Source organism: Triturus cristatus, chromosome 9 (assembly GCF_964204655.1).
Source record: "Triturus cristatus chromosome 9, aTriCri1.1, whole genome shotgun sequence".
NCBI lineage: Eukaryota > Metazoa > Chordata > Amphibia > Caudata > Salamandridae > Triturus > Triturus cristatus.
The window spans coordinates 464,473,482-464,492,869 of NC_140592.1; the positions used below are offsets into that span (position 1 = coordinate 464,473,482).

The 19,388-nt window shown below is 42.3% G+C and overlaps 1 protein-coding gene across 4 annotated transcripts in view; it reads left to right on the top strand.

Annotated features, from left to right (window-relative positions):
• Positions 1-19,388, top strand: part of LTBP4 (latent transforming growth factor beta binding protein 4) — a 1,245,426-nt gene that overhangs the window by 1,124,403 nt on the left and 101,635 nt on the right. For 2 of the 4 annotated variants that reach the window (XM_085625396.1, XM_085625398.1), the window contains exon 24: positions 14,249-14,374. The exons of the other annotated variants lie outside the window; for them this stretch is intronic. In XM_085625396.1, coding sequence (XP_085481522.1) covers positions 14,249-14,374 — 126 coding nt within the window. The remainder of the gene's footprint in view (positions 1-14,248; positions 14,375-19,388) is intronic. 4 annotated transcript variants of the gene reach the window in all.

Genomic DNA, 19,388 nt, shown 5'->3' on the forward strand with positions numbered 1-19,388 from the left:
GAAAAAGAAAGACACATTTTTCTTCTGTTTTGTTTAACCATTGTAATTTCTCTGTCACACCAGATGCGTCTGTGAGCCAAAGACTGCTATCATCGCCCAGAAAGTTGTCTGATTATCTGGCACACAGGAGTGTGATCAAGTGCTGTTCTGCAATTGCTACAGGAGGGATAATTTCTAGATTTTTCTTAGAATAGGCATCTGTTACCAAGGGAATAGACATCATGGAAACCTCTGCTAGGGGTGATACTTCGATTCTAGAGGTTATCTCAAAAATTGAAAAGTATTAAGCAAGAGACATCCCTGAACCCAATGAATACAATGCATCTCTGGACCTTAATTAATTAATTTGTACATGTATATGGTGTGGCATATCACCCGGGAGGGTATCCAGGCGCTCTACATGGACTAAGGCACAAACCTGAATCCCCAGCTCCCGAGTCAGTAGCTCTGGCCGCTGCGCCACAAAGTCAAATTTGAAAAGAAGAGTTAATTGTAATAAATAAAATGACTCAAAAATTGCAAAATTCCAATCAATAGAACCAGACATATAAGTTTTAAAAGCTTTAGGTGAAAATAGCTGCAAGAAGCACAAGGCGCCGCTCACGGTTATCTGGTTGTGCTGGACTAGCGGATAGTTACAAGTTTGGGCTGACCGCAATGGATTGTGATTCGAGTACAGGGTCTACTTTAGTCCCTTTGAAGAGTTACCTTCTCAAGTCCAGCACAAAGAGTGCCATTCACATTGGAGAGGGCAGCGAGGAGGAGATTGTTACTGCGAGGAGCAGGTGGGCATCGTAGATGGTCTCTGCTGTAGTGCAAAGAGTAGGTTGGAGATTTGTATTGGAGGTCGATGTGGGCTGTTACTGTCAGTACGAAGAGCAGGTCCTGATGGAGCTTGCATTGGCGGTCATTGCGGGCTGTCGATTCTCGGAGAGGTCACTTCAGTATCTTTACCTTTTCTTCAGGAGGAGTACTCTATGATGGCAGCCTAGGGTCCAGGATCTGAGGGGCACTTCTTAGGGATCAGGAATCACTCCAGCAGAGGCCAGCAGCAGGGCTCAGGCAGATCCAGGCAGGTCTAGGCAGGCCCAGTTGGTGCTGGTCATGTGGGCAGTTGCAGGGCACGTCTCTGGAACCTTGTTGTGACCCTGAAGCTCAAACCGGAGGTCAGACAACTGTCTTTTGGAGTCACTTCTGCAGAGCTTGAGTTAAAGGCATGCAGGTTCAACCTTTTCCTTCTTCAGGCTGCAAGGTAGTCCTTCTTTTGAATCATTCACAGGCCCATGATGAGAGTTTCTGAAGGTCTCACTTTTAAACCTGGTGGCAGCCTTTGTGTGGGGGAATTCCATGGCCTTACCCTAAAAGACGTTCTGGTCAGTTCTTTGCCCTTCCCCTGGATTTTTCTCCAAAATGTGACAAAGGCAAGAGCAGGCCTGGTGTCCGGTTCATTTCTGTGTGCTACAGGCAGGGTCCTTTGAAGTGTAATCTTGGCAGAGCACACCTCCTTCACACCATCCTGTCAGGAAGACTCTCTTCCTTCACAGCTAGGCCTCTGTCATCTCAATGTCTGGAAGCAATACACAACCAACAACCAGGGAGCTAATCACAGTCATGTGGCTCAGGACACAGACATAAAGGCACATTTGACTTAGGCAGAAAAATACCATCTTTCTAAGAGTGCTAAATTCATAATGTTAACTTAACATCTGACTACTATTAAAGAGGAATTTATATCACAATTAATTTGAGTGGAAATAGTATTTCTCTAACTGGTCCCAAACTGAAGGTAGCATGTATTAATTGAAAACAAGTACCCAAGTGTTAGTCTATGAGTGAAATAGCCTCACAGCAGTGAAAAACGGCTTTAGGAGATTTTCACTGCCAGGACATGTGAAACGTAAGTACACATGTCTTACTTTTTAAATACCATGCACCCTTCCCAAAGAGCCTTTAGGGCCTATCTAAGGGGTGACTTATAAGTATTAAAATGGAAGGTTTAGGCCTGCAAAAGGTTTATTCTGCCACATCGAAATGGCAGGTTAAGACATAAGACTAAACTACAGGCTTCAGTGGAAGACCTGAGACATGTTTTTAAAATCTACATGAGAAGGTGCCACAATGAGTGCTGCAGCCAACTTGTAGAATTTAATTTACACGTTCCAAGTACATGTAATGCCCCTTACTAGGGACTTGTAAATAAAGTATATGTGCCATTTAGGTGTAGGCCCGTTTTACCATGTTTTAAGGAGAGAGCACAATAATTTAGTGCACAGAGTCCTAATGCCAACAAAAATAAGTTTGGCAAAACCGGGAAGTGAAGGGAAAGAATCTGGGAAAACATGATGCCAAGGATGTCATGTCTAACAGTGAACATACGAGGAATTCACCCTTCTTGTGGTGAAGAGTCCTTCCAGATTCAATCAGGCACTGGTGAGTGGCAGAGAGGCAACAGTGGTGTTCTTGCTTGGTTGTTACATATATCAGGATGTTATCACTGGCCCCCTTGGGATGTCATTACCTCCCTGACTGCAATTAAGAGAACCACTGTTGCTAACTATACCTCATGGTTTAGCCTTGATGAAATGAAATGTGACTTGTAAGGCGTGCAGTTGCTCCATGTAGTGTCCCGGCGCTGAGTTTTCAGTCATCCCCAAGGTGCAGTGAGATCAACTAATCTTGTTGGAGGAACCAAGCCATCAGCATTTTCTTAAACAAGGCTGTGGCAACTACAGAGCGTAGCTCAAAAAGAAGTTTGTTCCAAGCCACTGATCCGAGGTAGGAGAAGGTTCTTCCATCCATTCTCATTCAACAAACCTTAGGGATCCTTGCAAGAAGGCAGTGGGCACTGGGTACTGCAAATTATTGGAGGAGGCAGAGAAACTAATTCTGACCCTAAGCTAGCCTGCACCTGAATGGTGCAGTGCTCTAAGAACCAGGACTAATGTTTTGAAGAGAATTCTCTTCTTTTTATCGAAATCCAGTGGAGAGCACGCAAGTGACGAGACATGTGTGTTCTTGGGAGCAGGTTAAGTAGAATGGAGGCTGCCATATTTTGGACCACTTGAAACTTTTTAAGCAGATAGTCTGGGATATACTTAGATATAAGGCATTGCCAAAGTCCAGCCTTGATGTTATGAGTGCCTGGATGACCACTTTCTTGCAGACAAGGAGAGAAAATGTAAAAAAAAATTTACTGTACAAAGAAGCCCAAAGCATGTTCCTATCAGAGACATAGGGCCTGATTTAGATCTCGGCAGGTGGGTTACTTTGTCACAACAGTGACAAATATCCCATCTGCCGAAATATAAATCCCATAGGATATAATGGGATTTATATTTTGGTGGATAGGATATCCGTCACCATTGTGACAGAGTAATTCATCCGTCGAGCTCTAAATCAGGCCCATAATCTGTGGCTGAAAAGAGAGAGAATTGTCAATTTAATGCCCAAGTTCTTGACTGTTCCCCCTGGGACCTGGGGGTGGGGTGTCTTTAGGACACAGAGTATGCCAATTGGGGATTTGGGCCAAAGAATATTATTTCGGACTTGTCTGCATCTCATTTTAACTGATGGGAGGTCATCCAGTAAAAAACAGAAGGCAGGTTTTAATGGGCTTTCCTGCAATCTCCCCCCCTTCCCAAATGTGGACAGCAACTGGGTGTCATCAGTGTATGTAACCACCTTAGCCCCCAAGGCCTCTGTCAACTGTGCTAAAGTGCTGAGGTACGCGTTAAGCAGAGTGAGGCGCAGAGCAGGGCCCAGCAGCACTCTCACTGTCAGATCGTATGCTCTGGAAGAGTATGGGGTAATCCACACTTGCTGCCCTCTTGCCTCAAAAAGGGTGCTAGCCTGTTCACCAATCCACCCATTCCAATGGATTGGAGGCGTGCTAGGAATATAGAGTGAGGGACCGTATCGAAGACCGCTGCCAAATCAACATAATCAGGATGACCTTCCCCCAACGTCTAATGTATCTCTAATATATCCAGTGACCTTAATCAGTGCTGTCTCAGAGGTTTTGCCTACAGCCAGAATGGCTAAGATGGAGCAGCTCATTGGTTTTGAGATACTGAGTGAGCTGTTAATTAACAGATTTTTTCCAGTTCCTGAGACAATGCTGGCAGTGAGTCGCAACCCAATGTAGCTTGAAATAGTAGTATCTTCCACTGTGGTGTGGGCCAGTTCCTGACTTGATAACAAAGATGCAGGCTCTTGTCTGTCTTGTACCAGGCTCCCGAGGCTCTAATAAATCTGTATAGTGGAATGGTCCAAGTACTACCATTGGCATAGATTCTGGTTCAGGCCTCAGCCAGTTTGGATTTTATATATAAATATTTGTACTGTCTGCAGACGTTTACATTAGCAATTGCTCATGTGTCCGTGTGTGTAGGTATTTCCACTCTATAGACTTTCATGTTGCATTTGAGGTGAGGCTGCCTCTATTTCCAGATTTATCTTATCCCTCCAATGATGTGCATGTGCTGGTGAAATGTTTGCTCTTCCGCACACTGGGCAGCTCCTATCAGGTGCAGGTAGTAGTGCAGGAGGACAGTCTGTTAACTTGTTGTTTTAGGCTGGCCTTGGGCATAACAATGCACATTTACATTTGCTGGTATACTTTCTACACATCCCTGTGGTTCATCAATGACAACTTTGTTTGTAAACAATGTGTTTACGTGAGCAGACCATTCATGGCATAACTCAAACGGCCTTCCCAGTGTCAGACTATACTAAAGTTTGATGCCAGATCGAGCTAGGATTTCTTGTCATGGTTTTGATAAGCAACAGCAGACTATGATCTGGGCCTTTCCTTCTAATTCTGAATCAGTCATGTTTAACAATTTCACTTGCTCTCATTGTCTGGCATAGGACATTTCCAATGATTTATGTTGGTCATAGCTCATCTACTACAAAATAAACTTTTCATAGTCTACGTTCACTGAGAGTACAAAGTGTGTATTTAGTGATCCTACTGCAGGTCTTCACTGGAGTCTAGGAACTAATTTAAGTATTTCAGAAGAAGTGATCAGTTGAGTGGGCTTTTTCATTCTTGTTTCACATGATAATGTTCAGCAGTTCCATCCACAGTTTAAACCTAGACGCATTTTATTTTGTATTGAACATAGCAACATCACATTCAAACATGCAAATACAGGGTTGTGGCAGCCACAATCCTTATATGTCTGTGTGATGGCTTTTGAAGGTTAGATACTTTTTTCTTTCTTTTATTTTATTATTCCTCAGCCACTCCCTGGATCCATCTTACTTTGTCAGTTAACAAGTAATGTGGATAAATTGTTCCTTGTAGGACGATTTACCACTAACAAGCTGTTGTCTGACCTAATTCCTGACATCTTCCCCTTCACCCCCATCACTGAAGAATAGCCCCCACCCCAAGGAACATTGTGTGGTCCTGCTTTCAACAGGGGTTGTCTGGAATATCTTTACCAACCCAGGAGCATGGACAAACTTCTCAGGTTCCCGTGATCTTCCTGAAAAGTCATATCCTTTACAGACCACCAGACACTGTAATAGACCTCAAAACTTACACTTTTATCTACCTCGTATTCAGATGGCCCATCCATAATGATTAGTGGAGATTTATTGAGAATATCTGCAAAAGTGAGAGATTTGAACCACAGGTTAAATATGCTGGCAAGATGGGAGTGCTAACTGTAAGGCTGCCTTTCCTATTTGTCTAAAAACAGGGAAAGTTCCTGCAAATCAATTAGTGGATTTGGAGTGAGGCACAGGGATGGTTAGGTTCCAACCTCATACTCAAGAGTCGGTCTGTGATGGAGATCTGCAAAAGCCATATCATCAGCTTTGGCCTTCAGTAAATGCTGATGAGCAATTCACTGCACTGCATGGAGGTTTTGTAGCAGTTAGGTTGCGGAAGGGACTGTGGAAAAGGACATTTTCTAAGGAATGATCTGTGGATGGAATCCATAGAAACAGAAAAAGGGGATCTTCAAAGGGAGGAGTGCAAGGAGTTGTTATATGAGAATTCAGCTATTGCCATCCATCGGTACGAAACACTGGGATGATCCATCAAAAAGCAACACAGATGTTGTGCCAAGGATTGCTTTTAATGTTCAGCTTGACCATTAGTCTGCAGATGGTAACTTATGGACTTGAAGTGCTTGGTACCAACCCGTTTCATGAATTTTGTTCAAAAGAGGGATGCAGACTGTGATCTTATGTCTGTAACAATAATTTCTGCTAGACAATGAAGACAAAAGATGTGTATAGTAAAAATGCTTGCCAGTTCTTTCGTTGAAGATAGTTTTTTCAAAGTAATGAAATATCCCATCTTGGTGAAATAGTTTATGATCACTAATACTGTTGTGTTTCTTTATGATGGAGGTAGTTCCACACTAATTTCCATGGCAATCATATCCCAAGGCATATGTAGAGTAGGCAGAGGTTGTATCTATTCTGCAGTGGAGCAGTGATAACCTTTAGATATAGCACATATAGCACAGTTCATAATATAGTTCCCGATAGTCTTCCTGATAGTCTTCCTGATTCCAGGCCACCAAAAGTCTGCCATGGTGCTCAAGAGCCATGCTACTATTTCAGACACCTTAGTTGCATAATCTTACTGGGAAGGCATAGGGCTTCATCGTGATACAGCAAACCTTTGCGAGCCCATTGTCATAATGGCTCTTTTTCAATACATTGGGGTGCAATAATATAATTCCGAACCTGTTTGAAGTAATCATGGAAGGTGATTGTATGTGAGGCAGAAAGTACTAAAATATATTGGACTTTTTCTCTGTTCTACAATTCAGAGTCTTTTTGCCAAGACAGGGCATCTGATGGGTTGAAATGCAATCATGTAAGTGAAGCAAGATAAGAGCAGATTCAATCTGGCAAGAATATAAGTCACACTTTCATGATGATGATGACATATAACAAGCTCTTATGACCAATCCAGACAGTAATTAGATTCCAAACTCCTTCCACGTAAAGGTTCCAATGAAAAAAGACATATTTGATCTTTAGGAGATCTCTATAGTAGACTGCATAGTTTGTAAGTGTTTGGGAGTAGAATTCCACTAGATTTGGTGTGAAACACAGGGATGGTTAGGTTCCAACCTCATACTCAAGAGTCGTTCTGTGATGGAGATCTGCAAAAGCCTTATCATCAGCTTTGGCCTTCAGTAAATGCTGATGAGTAACTCACTGTATGGCATGGAGGTTTTGTAGCAGCTAGGTTGCGGAAGGGACTGCGGAAAAGGACATTTTCTAAGGAATGATCTGTGGATGGAATCCATAGAAACAGAAAAAGGGGATCTTCAAAAGGGAGGAGTGCAAGGAGTTGTTATATGAGAATTCAGCTATTGCCATCCATCGGTACGAAACACTGGGATGATCCATCAAAAAGAAACAATAGATATTGTGCCAAGGATTGCTTTCAATGTTCAGCTTGATGAGGTTCATGTTTCAGGATCCCTTTCTGATAGTACAGCTCTTATGGCAAAAGAGGAGGCATTTGACCCAACTACAGACGCAGAAAGTCATTGGGATGTCTTAAAACTGGAGCGGAGTTAAAGATTGTCTTGAATAAGTTATAGCCTTGCTCCTGTTCCTCCCCACACTTGATCTTCACTATCTTCTTGGTTAAAGAACTGTTGGCTGGATAATGGTTGAAAAGTTCTGTATGAATTGTCTATAAAAGGTAGCAAAACCAATAAACCTCTGAACTTCCTTGATGTTTCTCGGAGGAGGACAATATAATACTGCTTTTACCCTAGTAGAGTCCATTCCTTTTCTCTGTTCAGAGATCAAAGCTGAGGAAGGCGATGAAAGAAAGTTTGAAGAGACATTTCTCAGCATTGGCATATAGGGAATGCTTTCTTAATCTTGATAACTTTTCCTGAATCTGAAATTGATGCTCTTTTAAAGAAGGAGTATATCAAAATGTCATCAAGATGTATCACACTGTACACATCCAAAATGTCTCTGAAAATGATGTTGGCAAAATGCTGAAAGTTGCAAGAGCATTACGAAGGCTGAAAAGCATTACCAGGTTCTCAAAATGTACATAACTGGTATTGAAATGCTATCTTCCATTCACCCCTGTATCATGTACTCCTCTAAAATCCAACTTAGAGAATAATTTGTAAGACTTGGCTAAATACAGCAGTAAAGATTTGAGAAGCAAGAGATTTTGATTTCTTACAGCAATTGCATTCAATTCTTTATAGTCTACCTGTAGCTGGTATTTACCTTTCGCCTTTGTCACAGAGAAGTTTGGCTTCCCTGCTGGAGATGTGGAATATTAAATGAAACCTTTATCAATGTTTGCCTGAATGTATTGAGGTAGTATTTCTTATTTATTCACCATCAGTGGCTAAATCTTCTCATGTGGAATGGATTTGACACATAATAAATACATTTGATAGTCGTACTCTCAATTCGGTGAAAGAGTGTCAATTCTTTTTACGCTAAAAACAACTATAAATTCATGATACTGTGGGAGAACAACTTCCTCATTCTTTATTTTTTAACTTCTGTTTATTAAATGAACAAACCTGACAGCATGATAGTCAACAATATACTCCATACATTTGCATCATTACACAGTTCGTTGTTCTGCTTTCTTATTCGTGTTTTGTTAAATAACTGATGCATACTAGACAAGATCAGCTTATCAAGGCAAGGCAAAGTACATTTCAGTGTCTTATCGTACCTAAACACCTTCCCTTACTCCTGCAAATTGCTAACTAGTCGACACCCAATCTTCTGTATTGTATCCAGCCTCCCCATATTTTGTCCCACTTTATTGGGCACCCCCTCCTTTGGAACACCACTTTCTCTGTGCTACAGTACCAGTCTAAGTCTTCCTGCCATTTCGTCACACTTGGTGGCTGGCTTGCCCCCCATTCCCTTGCTATATTGGCAACTATGCTTGCTTTTGTAAGCCATATTTTAGAATATTTAGGACAAGTTACCTCACTCATTACACAAAGAATATGCCATTTGGCCTCGCACGGGAGTTCTAGCACGATTAGATCTGACATGACATGTACTACTTACTTCCAAAACTGCTGTATTATAGGACATGACCACAATAAATGAATTAATGTGCCTGCCTCCCCACATTCCCATGTGCACTGGTCGGTTTCACTGTGCCTGATCCAGTGCAGAAGCACCTTGGAGGTGTATGATCTGTGCAATATTCGCAACTGTATTAGCCGGAATCTTGCCCTTATCGCCACCTCCCTCGGGCTCTGTATTGCCTCCGTCCAATCATCATCGTCCAACATCTCTCAGTCTCTTGTCCAGGCCTCCCTCAGAACCATCAATGGGTCAGGGGAGTTGTTCATTATCTTTTTAATAAACCAATGAGATAGCCTTTTTCCTGCATGGGGTCCATGAGCAGCCTGTCTTCAAGTGGGGAGTATTCTGCTATTTGTTCCCCATCTGCTTCGTCAGTGCATGTTGTAACTGCAGGTATCTTAGGAACTCCTTATCAGACATCTGATACTCTATTTTGAGGTCCTCAAAGGTTATCAATATACCCCCTCTCCAGATATCTCCCAATTAGTCTATGCCAATGGTCTGCTATTTTTGGAATCCTATTAGTTGGCCCCCCTCCTGTAGGTGGTCCCCGACCCATAGTGGTGCCCGTTCAGTCAACCTGCCCTTCCAACCCAGGAACACGGCGGCCGACCTCCAGGCTTGTATTGTCACCCTAGTATGTGGGGGTAGTGTGCCATTCACGCCTCGCCCCTACAGCACAGCTAGTTAGCCACCTTCCCCCGAATAGTGACGATCCATTCTATAGGCAGTTTCCTCTCTTCCAGCGAACACCCACTCATTAATGATTGTGAGTTGCGCTGCCCAGTAGTATTGTTTAGTATCAGAAATTGCCAGCCTTCCCTCATAAACACTGCGCTGCAACTTGTGTAGGGCAATTCTAGCCGGTCCCCCATCCCATAAAAGTAGTCTCAGCTCAGAATCCACTTGTTTAAAAAAGCTAGGAGGTATCTTACATGGCGTGTTCTGTAGAACATGCAGGAATCGTGGCAATGCCCTCATTTTGAACAGGGCTGCGCGCCCCAGTAGGGACAGTGGGACTTTCCTCCAATTGACTATGTCCCTGTGCATTCCATCCAGTTGGGGGAGCAAGTTCTCTTCTAAGAAGTGGTCTTTTCCTCTGGATATTATAATACCTATGTATTTGAACTCCTCTTTTATTTCTAAGACGCGAGCACCTGAGGGTAAGCACGGTGCAGTGCCAGACAATACATATAGTAAAGACTTGTTCCAGTTTATTCTGTACCCAGAATAGGTTCCGAACAGGTGGAATATATGGATGACTTGGCCAATCGAGGATGCAGGGTTAGTGACATATAGTAGTATGTCATCAGCATAAAAGGATATCTTGTCGTCCCAGTCACTGCCCCCACTTATTCCTCAGATAAATGGGTCCATTCCAACCTATGCTGCCAGCGGCTCCAATGCCAGTGCAAACAACATGGGCGAGAGAGGGCAGCCTTGCTTTGTGCCCTTATTCAACTGTATTACCCTCGAAGTAGCCCCATTCAGTCGTATTCCAGTGGGCCCGCATACTGCAACTGTACCCACGCACAAAAACTAGGTCCAAATCCGAACCTTTCCAATACTGCCAGCAGGTATGGCCATTCTATATTGTCAAATGCCATGCATGCGTCAAGCGACAGTAGCGCCATGTCTCCACACGAGCCGGCCCTAGTAGCAAGCAGCACCCCATACACTTCCTCATTCTTCTGTACTTGTGGGGTGATTTATAAGGACTTTGGGCTTCATAGTATGTGAAATCAAAGGTGATCTCTTGTGTATTCTATTCTATATGAGGATTATGTTTTCTGCACCATGTAGTGACAAGGATGATGTAAAAGGATGGTACATTGATTACAGTGAAGTGAATCTCGTCCACATGTTTCTTCAACAGAGCTATCAGTAATGCAAGCATTTCAAAACGTACTGCTTTCATCTTTCTCTTTGATAGGAATCTGGTGTGGCACTTAAAAGTGATTTCACCATAAATTAACCAGATGTTTTGGAATACTGAGGCAAGCACCATCATGGGTCCTTTAGAGGTAGCAATCGTTTCTTGAACAAAATAATCCGCTCAATAATTAAAGGACGCTTCCATAATTCATGAGCCCATGCCGCGTCCAGTGTTCATGCATGAGCTAGGTCATTTCCATGTAACTGAGGTCAGGCGCTCAGAAAATGTCCAGTTTTTCTGCAGTAGAAACACAAACCTATCTTGCTGTATTGTTCCTTTTCTGTAGTTGATAAGGTATTTTGTAATTCTCAAATTTGCATGGGCTTGTCGGCCTGAGGCATATTACCACCGCCATCTGGGACTTTCTTAAACAGGAACTTTGAAGATAAGTGTGGCGCTTGGATCTCTGCAGTCATTCCTCGGAATCTATTTGCAGCTTAAGGTTTATTAAGGTTACTGGAGTTGTTGGTTGATCTACCACTAATGACCAGGCATCTTTGAGATTGTTTCAGGTAACTTGATAAAATACTGCAGAGGCAGATTCATCCATCCATGCCGCCTCAGATGCCAGATGTTAAAAATGTGTGACATAATTCAATCAAATTCTGATTTCCCTATTAGACCGTTAATAGTCCAGAATGGGCAGATTGGGTAGTGTGCTTCTAATTGAAGATGGTGGTAAATTGAGCCTGGAATTGGGTCCAGCTGAACAACAGTGGACCACAATTAAAAATAAATGATGTAGCTCACATCAAGGTGTCTTTCGAAGGTATGAGAGTACAAACATTATTTTGGTGGTGTCATTATTAAAATCAGAGATTTTGTTAAAAAAGTGCAACTCACGTTGGGTCATAAAGTTTTGGGATTACTGAGCATCCACTCTAAGTTCTTTGGCAGGGCAAAAACCAAATTAGGGTAACAATCGCACTTCGATCAACTTCTGGATGGCCAACCACCTTCCTGTTCGTAGGATTATCATCACATGGCAAGGTGGTAATAGGGCCAGAACTAGATGTTAATTGGTTCACACAGCTAAGGAGAAGATTCCTGCACCATCATCTGACTGGGGCTTTTGAACTGGTCCATATCTGGCCTGGCAAACTGTCAGCATTATGTGTTGAGACCTGCTGAAAGCCCCTGTCATCCTACATACTGGTAAATAGAGAGTTATGAATCACCGGACACAACAACCGGGTTAGAAACATGGAAAAGGGAAAAGAAAGAAATCCGGGACTGGAGAGCACTCTTTGAGACTTCCTCTGTTTCAAGGGATGGCCCTACTCTGCTTGATTGTGATGAATGTTGGGTAGATTGAACCAGCAGATCCAGCAGCGAGTCATAATATGATGAGCCTGGAGCTGACCGGGAAACCAAAAAAGGCCAGAGGATGCTGCTGGACACGTACGTAAAGATTCTACAAGAAATTGGGCTTAACAGGACAACAACCAGGATAACAAACTAAGGGGCATATTAGCAAGGGCTGGCGATATAATTATCACTGCTTTAGCATTCGTTTTCGGGCGATAAGCGGCGATAATTATATCGCAATATCATCAAGGACATGCTAGCGTGTGTTTCTTTGATGTAGAGCCCATTTTTTACGCAGCTTCGCCTTGCATCGCTAATGAGATGCAAAGAAGGCGTGGCTGTGAAAAGAACACATGAAAATATCGCAAAGGCAGCTTCGCGATATTAACAAGGAGGTGCAGCGAGAAAAAAAATCAAGCTACCTCTGCCTTAACGCTGGAATTTAACGTCTGTTAAATTACAGACTAAGGCATACTAATAATGGTAGGTGGATTATGCTGATACGACCACAGGGTCATATCAGCAATGTTATCGCTGTTTTCCATGGAATATCACTGGAAAACCAGTGATGTTCCATGGTAAACACCGCTATCGCTGAAATATTATCGCCATAGCGCTATGTATTGTTGATATAGCGTTATCATGGCGATAATTTTCAGCGATAGCCGGCGATAATATTTCTGCCGCTATGAGGGGCCAGCGATAATTATCGCTGGCCCTTGTTAATATGCCCCTAAGGAGGATAGTAGGAAGCAACTGAAGGAACTGGATGGGGAAAAAAACAACAATGAGGGACGCCAAAACAGGTGCAAACTATAGCAAGAGTTGCAAAAGTCAATGCAGCCACACAACCTGTTAGGTCTCAGGAAGTCTAAATAGGGCACTACCATAGCTGACCTAGAATGAACTTAACCCGGGATGTGAGGGAGCGTGTATTCCTAATAGTTAACAGCCTAGAGTTCCCACCTGTCTAAGATTCCAAAGGCCCATTCTCCAGTGCCTCCATCCCCTTTGTGCCTGTCGCCTGACCTGATTTCTCACACGATAACACCAACAATGTCAAATCCATGGAGTGTATATTTGGCACCTCCCAGGTTCCTGAAAAAATAGAAAAATTAGCAAAAAATGCAAGGCAATGATCTCTAACGTTCTTTAAAGACCTTTAATGTTCTAAGGCAGAAAACATCTTATTTCCCTTCCCATCAATTGCAGTTGACTAAACAGTTCCTTTTACCCCACAAGTTTGAGCCTGTCTCCCAAGGGACAGCCTCATTTTTTCTCAGTAACAAACTTAAAATCTCTTATTTTTAACATCCAGAGTACTGTAGTTCTTATTTGACATGGTTGTTAATGTGGGTGATCTGTTTTCAGAGATGTTTCATTGCACAAATCTGCAATATATTGGTGTTCCCTCTCATTCAATCATTTGTTTATTCATTCCTTTGTTCATTCATTCATTTATTTATTCATTCATTCATTCATTCATTTACTGTTATGGGATCAAATAAGACTCCCTCCTCAAGGTCACATCTTCACGCAAAACTCCTCTCTCAATGTCTCATGCACTTGTGTCATAGTTTATTAAAGAAGTACATCAGACACTGTATGTTGTATCAGAGGATTAGAGAAGTCACACTTCCCCCACTGCTCTATCACAGTAACACAACATACACTCAATGGAAGATTCGCTGCAGACACCTCACACTTTCTCACTTGATTAAAATGTGCACCTCTTGTTCTATCACAGGTCCTTGAGCCCCCTCAATCCCTATCGCTGGTACACAATAGACGCCTTACACTCATTCAAAAGATGACACTAGACATCTCATTCATAAGTGAGAACAAGAGAATTTTTTCAAAAATATCTTCTCAGTTCCACCCCTCCATTTCATTTTCACCATGTTACCATGCTTAGCTCTCCCATCTTGTTTGCAGACCTCAATGAATGCACAAACCACACTCTGTGTGGTGAGCATGCTGTGTGTCAGAACCTGGCTGGCTCCTACCGCTGCTTCTGCAACTGGGGCTATGAGATGGCCAGCGATGGACAGCGCTGCGTGGGTACGTCCAGTCCAGCTGCCTCCTCCTATCTCTTCCTGACCTCCCAGGGGCCTTTGTCATCTTGGGTCCTCCTCGTCTCATACTTGGAATTACTAAAGTTGTGGTTCCTGAATCTCATTTTCTCAGTCTGAATGCTTTAGCATTTCGTATGGCTTCCAGCTCTTCCTATTCTGTGCTTTTATTGTTGAGGCTGTCCCCATAATGACCAGCAAGCAATTCAATGTATCTTTTGAAAAAACATTTTCCCGTTTTTGAGGGCTTTAAAATGTGTCCTGTGGATCTTCTCAAATCTCTGATCAGCTAGGAATGATGTTCTTCTCTAGAATCAAATCAGGAGATCCAATAGCCCTTAAATGATAATGGTGACCAACTAGATTTCAGTTGGTTTATTAAAAATATCTAATACAATAACCCATAGTATGTGGTTGTTCCCTCATTGACCTGCTAATCCCAGGACTTAAACAGTTCCAACTATATGACTGTTTCCACTGGAAATATAATTTTCTTATATTCTTGGTCACTCCTGTGTCTGTTTTTGACAACAGCAGGAACAGTGTTCTGAAAACCACAGATTGTATTGGTAGAAACCAGGGATAATTCGAGAAATTTGCATTGGTATAGGACTAAATGTCAACCAGTTGGCCAACTCAAAAAACATTTGCACTGGCCAATCAGTTTTTTATTAGTTGGTCTCACAAATTTTCACTGTACAATTCCTGTGACACATTTATGTAATTTTGGCATTGGTCCCACAGGAAGTTCAAGTTCTAGCAGGTTTTCCTTACCCCTTTCAAATTTAGGCATTGAAATACAGAATGGCTCATGGTCTACTGAAATAACACACTTGTGATGAGAGATGACCGGGAACAAAGCAATTGTGAAGTAAGACCTGGGTAAAACTAAGAGCCTGAGTACGATGTTGAGCAGGAAGCCTCCAACCAGCTATCCGAGGCTTTCTGCCTGACATTGTAGGTTTCAAGCCAACCGTCATTTTAGAATGACGGTGGTCGGAGTGAAACCTGCGAGGGGATGCTCTTCCTACTGGCTCAAGCAGCCCATTGGAGGGTCGGAAGCCACCACAAGCCCCTAATAATGGTGGAGCCAAGCTCAGATCCTCCGTCGGGATTGTCATGGCACTTTCAGAAAACTTTTTATGTCGGCCTTTCTGACATGGAAAGGCTGTAGAAAAGTGTCTTTGGGGACCCCTAGCAGGGCCCCTTTCCTCCTGGGCCCTCCTCTATGGGGCCTGGGGGCACCTACAGTGCCTTCCCTAAGAATCCCTGCACCGTGTGTCAGGCACATGCCCATAGGGTGGTCGCCTCCAAATCCGGCGGTCGGAACTGCCGACCTATGGCCAGTCGGTTCCTGGCATCCACCCGACATTGTAATGAGGTCCTTAATGTCTGTAGAAAGTTTTATTTCAAAACATACCGAAAATGTTGCATATCCTATGAATGCAAGTTATGCCAGAGATGGGTCACAAACAAGAAGGAAGCATCTTTGATTCAATGCATTTTGTTTGTCGATAAGGACAGATTCTTTTGAGATTGTTAGTAAGGTTGATTCAACCAGGTGTCATTCTCAATTTCTTGTCCTTCTCTTGTGAGGCTATACTCTTTTCCCAACATACTCTCCGGCTTCGAGCACTGCTGTGCCAATAAAATCCCTTTTTAATCAATTCATCGCTGGAAAGATGTCTTTTAAAAAAAAATAGCTGTAGCTGCATTCAGCTCACTGAAGAAGACCTGGAACAATATATGAACGGTTGTAGTCCTGAATGTCGACTGCAAAAATTCCATACTAACAAAATAACGAGGTCAAAATGTTAACTACAAAAATGTTGTGAACACTATACTTATTATTAAACTACTAAAAATATTGATTCTAACATATCATCATACAAAAATCTAAAATACAATAATTTTGAAATTTAAGATTAACATTAGACTTAACAAAAATATTGAAAACCGAAATATAGTGTAAGAAATATCAATAAAACAGCTTAAGAAAATTAAATATATTGAATATTTAACTTAAAAAGGAGGGATCAATAAACTTTTTATTTTACAGTAAGTTTAGTAACATGTATCTAAAAATAAAATGAAATACCTACACAAAGCCGTTTTACATATTTGAAATTTAGCATGAATTTTTAGAAATCTATTAAAATCTAAATATCTTTCTAAATTAATTTTAATTTTTAATAAATGAAACTATGTACATAAACACTTACCTTAAAGTAACAACAGGCAAATACATATTTATAAAAACTAAAATATCTAAAAGCAAAAGTCATAGAACAATGAAAAGATCCAAAATAAACATAAAACAATATGCAATACATAATCATCCATTAAAATCATGCAAATATATATTAAACAATAAACCTTGCTTGTGGCAATCACATATACCATTCTAACTGAAGTCCAATGAATATTGAAGTAAATGTGCATATTTAGAGAGCCAGATGTGCTATTTTTACTCTAAGACAGCTAACCATGGGGAAAGTTCATATATTTAGTGTGTGGATTTAGTGTTTCTTCAGTCCAACCAAAGGTGGGCAAAGTGCATCTAATTAGGGTGGGGGTCAGGTTTACTATTTTAACTGCAGGCCAACTAACATTGAGAAAGTGCATCTATTTTGTGGGGTGGAAGGTAGATGTACTATTCTTACTCAATTCAACTAACAATGGAGAAAATGCATATATTCATGGGATCAATGTTACTATTGTAACTCCAGTCCAACTAACACTGGGGAAAGATATTTGGGGGATTGTGGGGGTGGTTGGGTTAACTATTCTGACTCCAGTCCAATTAAAGTTGGAGAAATTGGATCTATATGGGGACACACACGCTATTGTAACACCAGTCCAAATAACATTGGTGAAATTACATATATTTGAGGGGGTCAGATTTAGTATTCTAACTCCAGTATAACTAACATTTGGTAAAGTGTATATATTTGTGGGGTCAGATTACTGTTCAACTAAACTGGGAAAATACATCTAATAGGGTGGGCCAGATTTACAATTCTAGCTCCAGGCCAATTAACATTTGGAAAGTACATGCATCTGAGAGGGAGGGATCAGATTTACTTTTCAAACTCCAGTTTAACAAAACCTAAGAACATTGAATCTATTTAGGGGTAAGATGTACTTTTATATAAGCGTTACAACAAACAAATGATGGACGGAATGCTGACAATGCAGACATTCTCCCCCAGTCAAGAGATCTGGGTTAAATCCATCGTTCTTTTGCCCACTACGCCACCCCAGTTTAGACATGGTCATATGCAAATCAGTCTTGACCCTGTGCCTCATGGGAACAGTCCAGCCCGAACTGCCAAGCCATGTCTTCCCTGGACCGGAATCAAGCATCCTAGGACCGGTTTCTGGCTATCAGCCGTCATTAGCCAGGATAGCTTGACTCCAGTGGCGTAGTGAGCACGGGTCCCACGTCTGGGAATACCCATCCCACTTAGGGCGAAAAGCGTTACAACAAACAAATGATGGACGGAATGCTGACAATGCAGACATTCTCCCCCAGTCAAGAGATCTGGGTTAAATCCATCGTTCTTTTGCCCACTACGCCACCCCAGTTTAGACATGGTCATATGCAAATCAGTCTTGACCCTGTGCCTCATGGGAACAGTCCGGCCCGAACTGCCAAGCCATGTCTTCCCTGGACCGGAATCAAGCATCCTAGGACCGGTTTCTGGCTATCAGCCGTCATCAGCCAGGATAGCTTGACTCCAGTGGCGTAGTGAGCACGGGTCCCACGTCTGGGAATACCCATCCCACTTAGGGCGAAAAGCGTTACAACAAACAAATGATGGACGGAATGCTGACAATGCAGACATTCTCCCCCAGTCAAGAGATCTGGGGTAAATCCATCGTTCTTTTGCCCACTACGCCACCCCAGTTTAGACATGGTCATATGCAAATCAGTCTTGACCCTGTGCCTCATGGGAACAGTCCAGCCCGAACTGCCAAGCCATGTCTTCCCTGGACCGGAATCAAGCATCCTAGGACCGGTTTCTGGCTATCAGCCGTCATCAGCCAGGATAGCTTGACTCCAGTGGCGTAGTGAGCACGGGTCACACGTCTGGGAATACCCATCCCACTTAGGGCGAAAAGCGTTACAACAAACAAATGATGGACGGAATGCTGACAATGCAGACATTCTCCCCCAGTCAAGAGATCTGGGTTAAATCCATCGTTCTTTTGCCCACTACGCCACCCCAGTTTAGACATGGTCATATGCAAATCAGTCTTGACCCTGTGCCTCATGGGAACAGTCCAGCCCGAACTGCCAAGCCATGTCTTCCCTGGACCGGAATCAAGCATCCTAGGACCGTTTCTGGCTATCAGCCGTCATCAGCCAGGATAGCTTGACTCCAGTACTTTTATATGATGCAGGTCCAACTAAAATTAGGGAAAGTGCATATATTTCGGAGGGTCAAACTTATCATTCTAACTTCAGTCCTCCTAACAATGGAGAAAGTGTATATAACTGGGGGTCAAAATTGCTATTTTAACTCCAGTAGAACATTGCATAAGTGGATGTTATTAGGGTCATACTTAATTTTTTCATTTCAAATTCTTCAAACATTAGGATAAGTGCATATTTATGTGGGGCATTTTTACCATTCTAATTTGAGTCCAACAAAAATTGGAGTAAGTGCATACAATTGGAAGGTTGTCACATTTACTATTCTATTTTTGCCATCTCAAGGGGCCCCTACCAACAAAATTTAAAGATGTCGACTGGCCGAATGGACATCTCTCTAAATTGACAGCAACTGCTGCCATGGTTGTTCCAGTCAATTTAGAGAAATTTGACAGACAGTACTGTCAGCAATGCCGACTGACCTTTAAACTTTTAAAAGGTTTTCTGTTTTTTAAAAACAAAAAGCTAATAACCCCAACACCTGGGGAGTTTTTTCCCAGGGTGTGAGGGTACTTTTGGGGTTTTCCTGGCCCTTACTGCCAGGTTTTTTCATGTTGGTGATGGA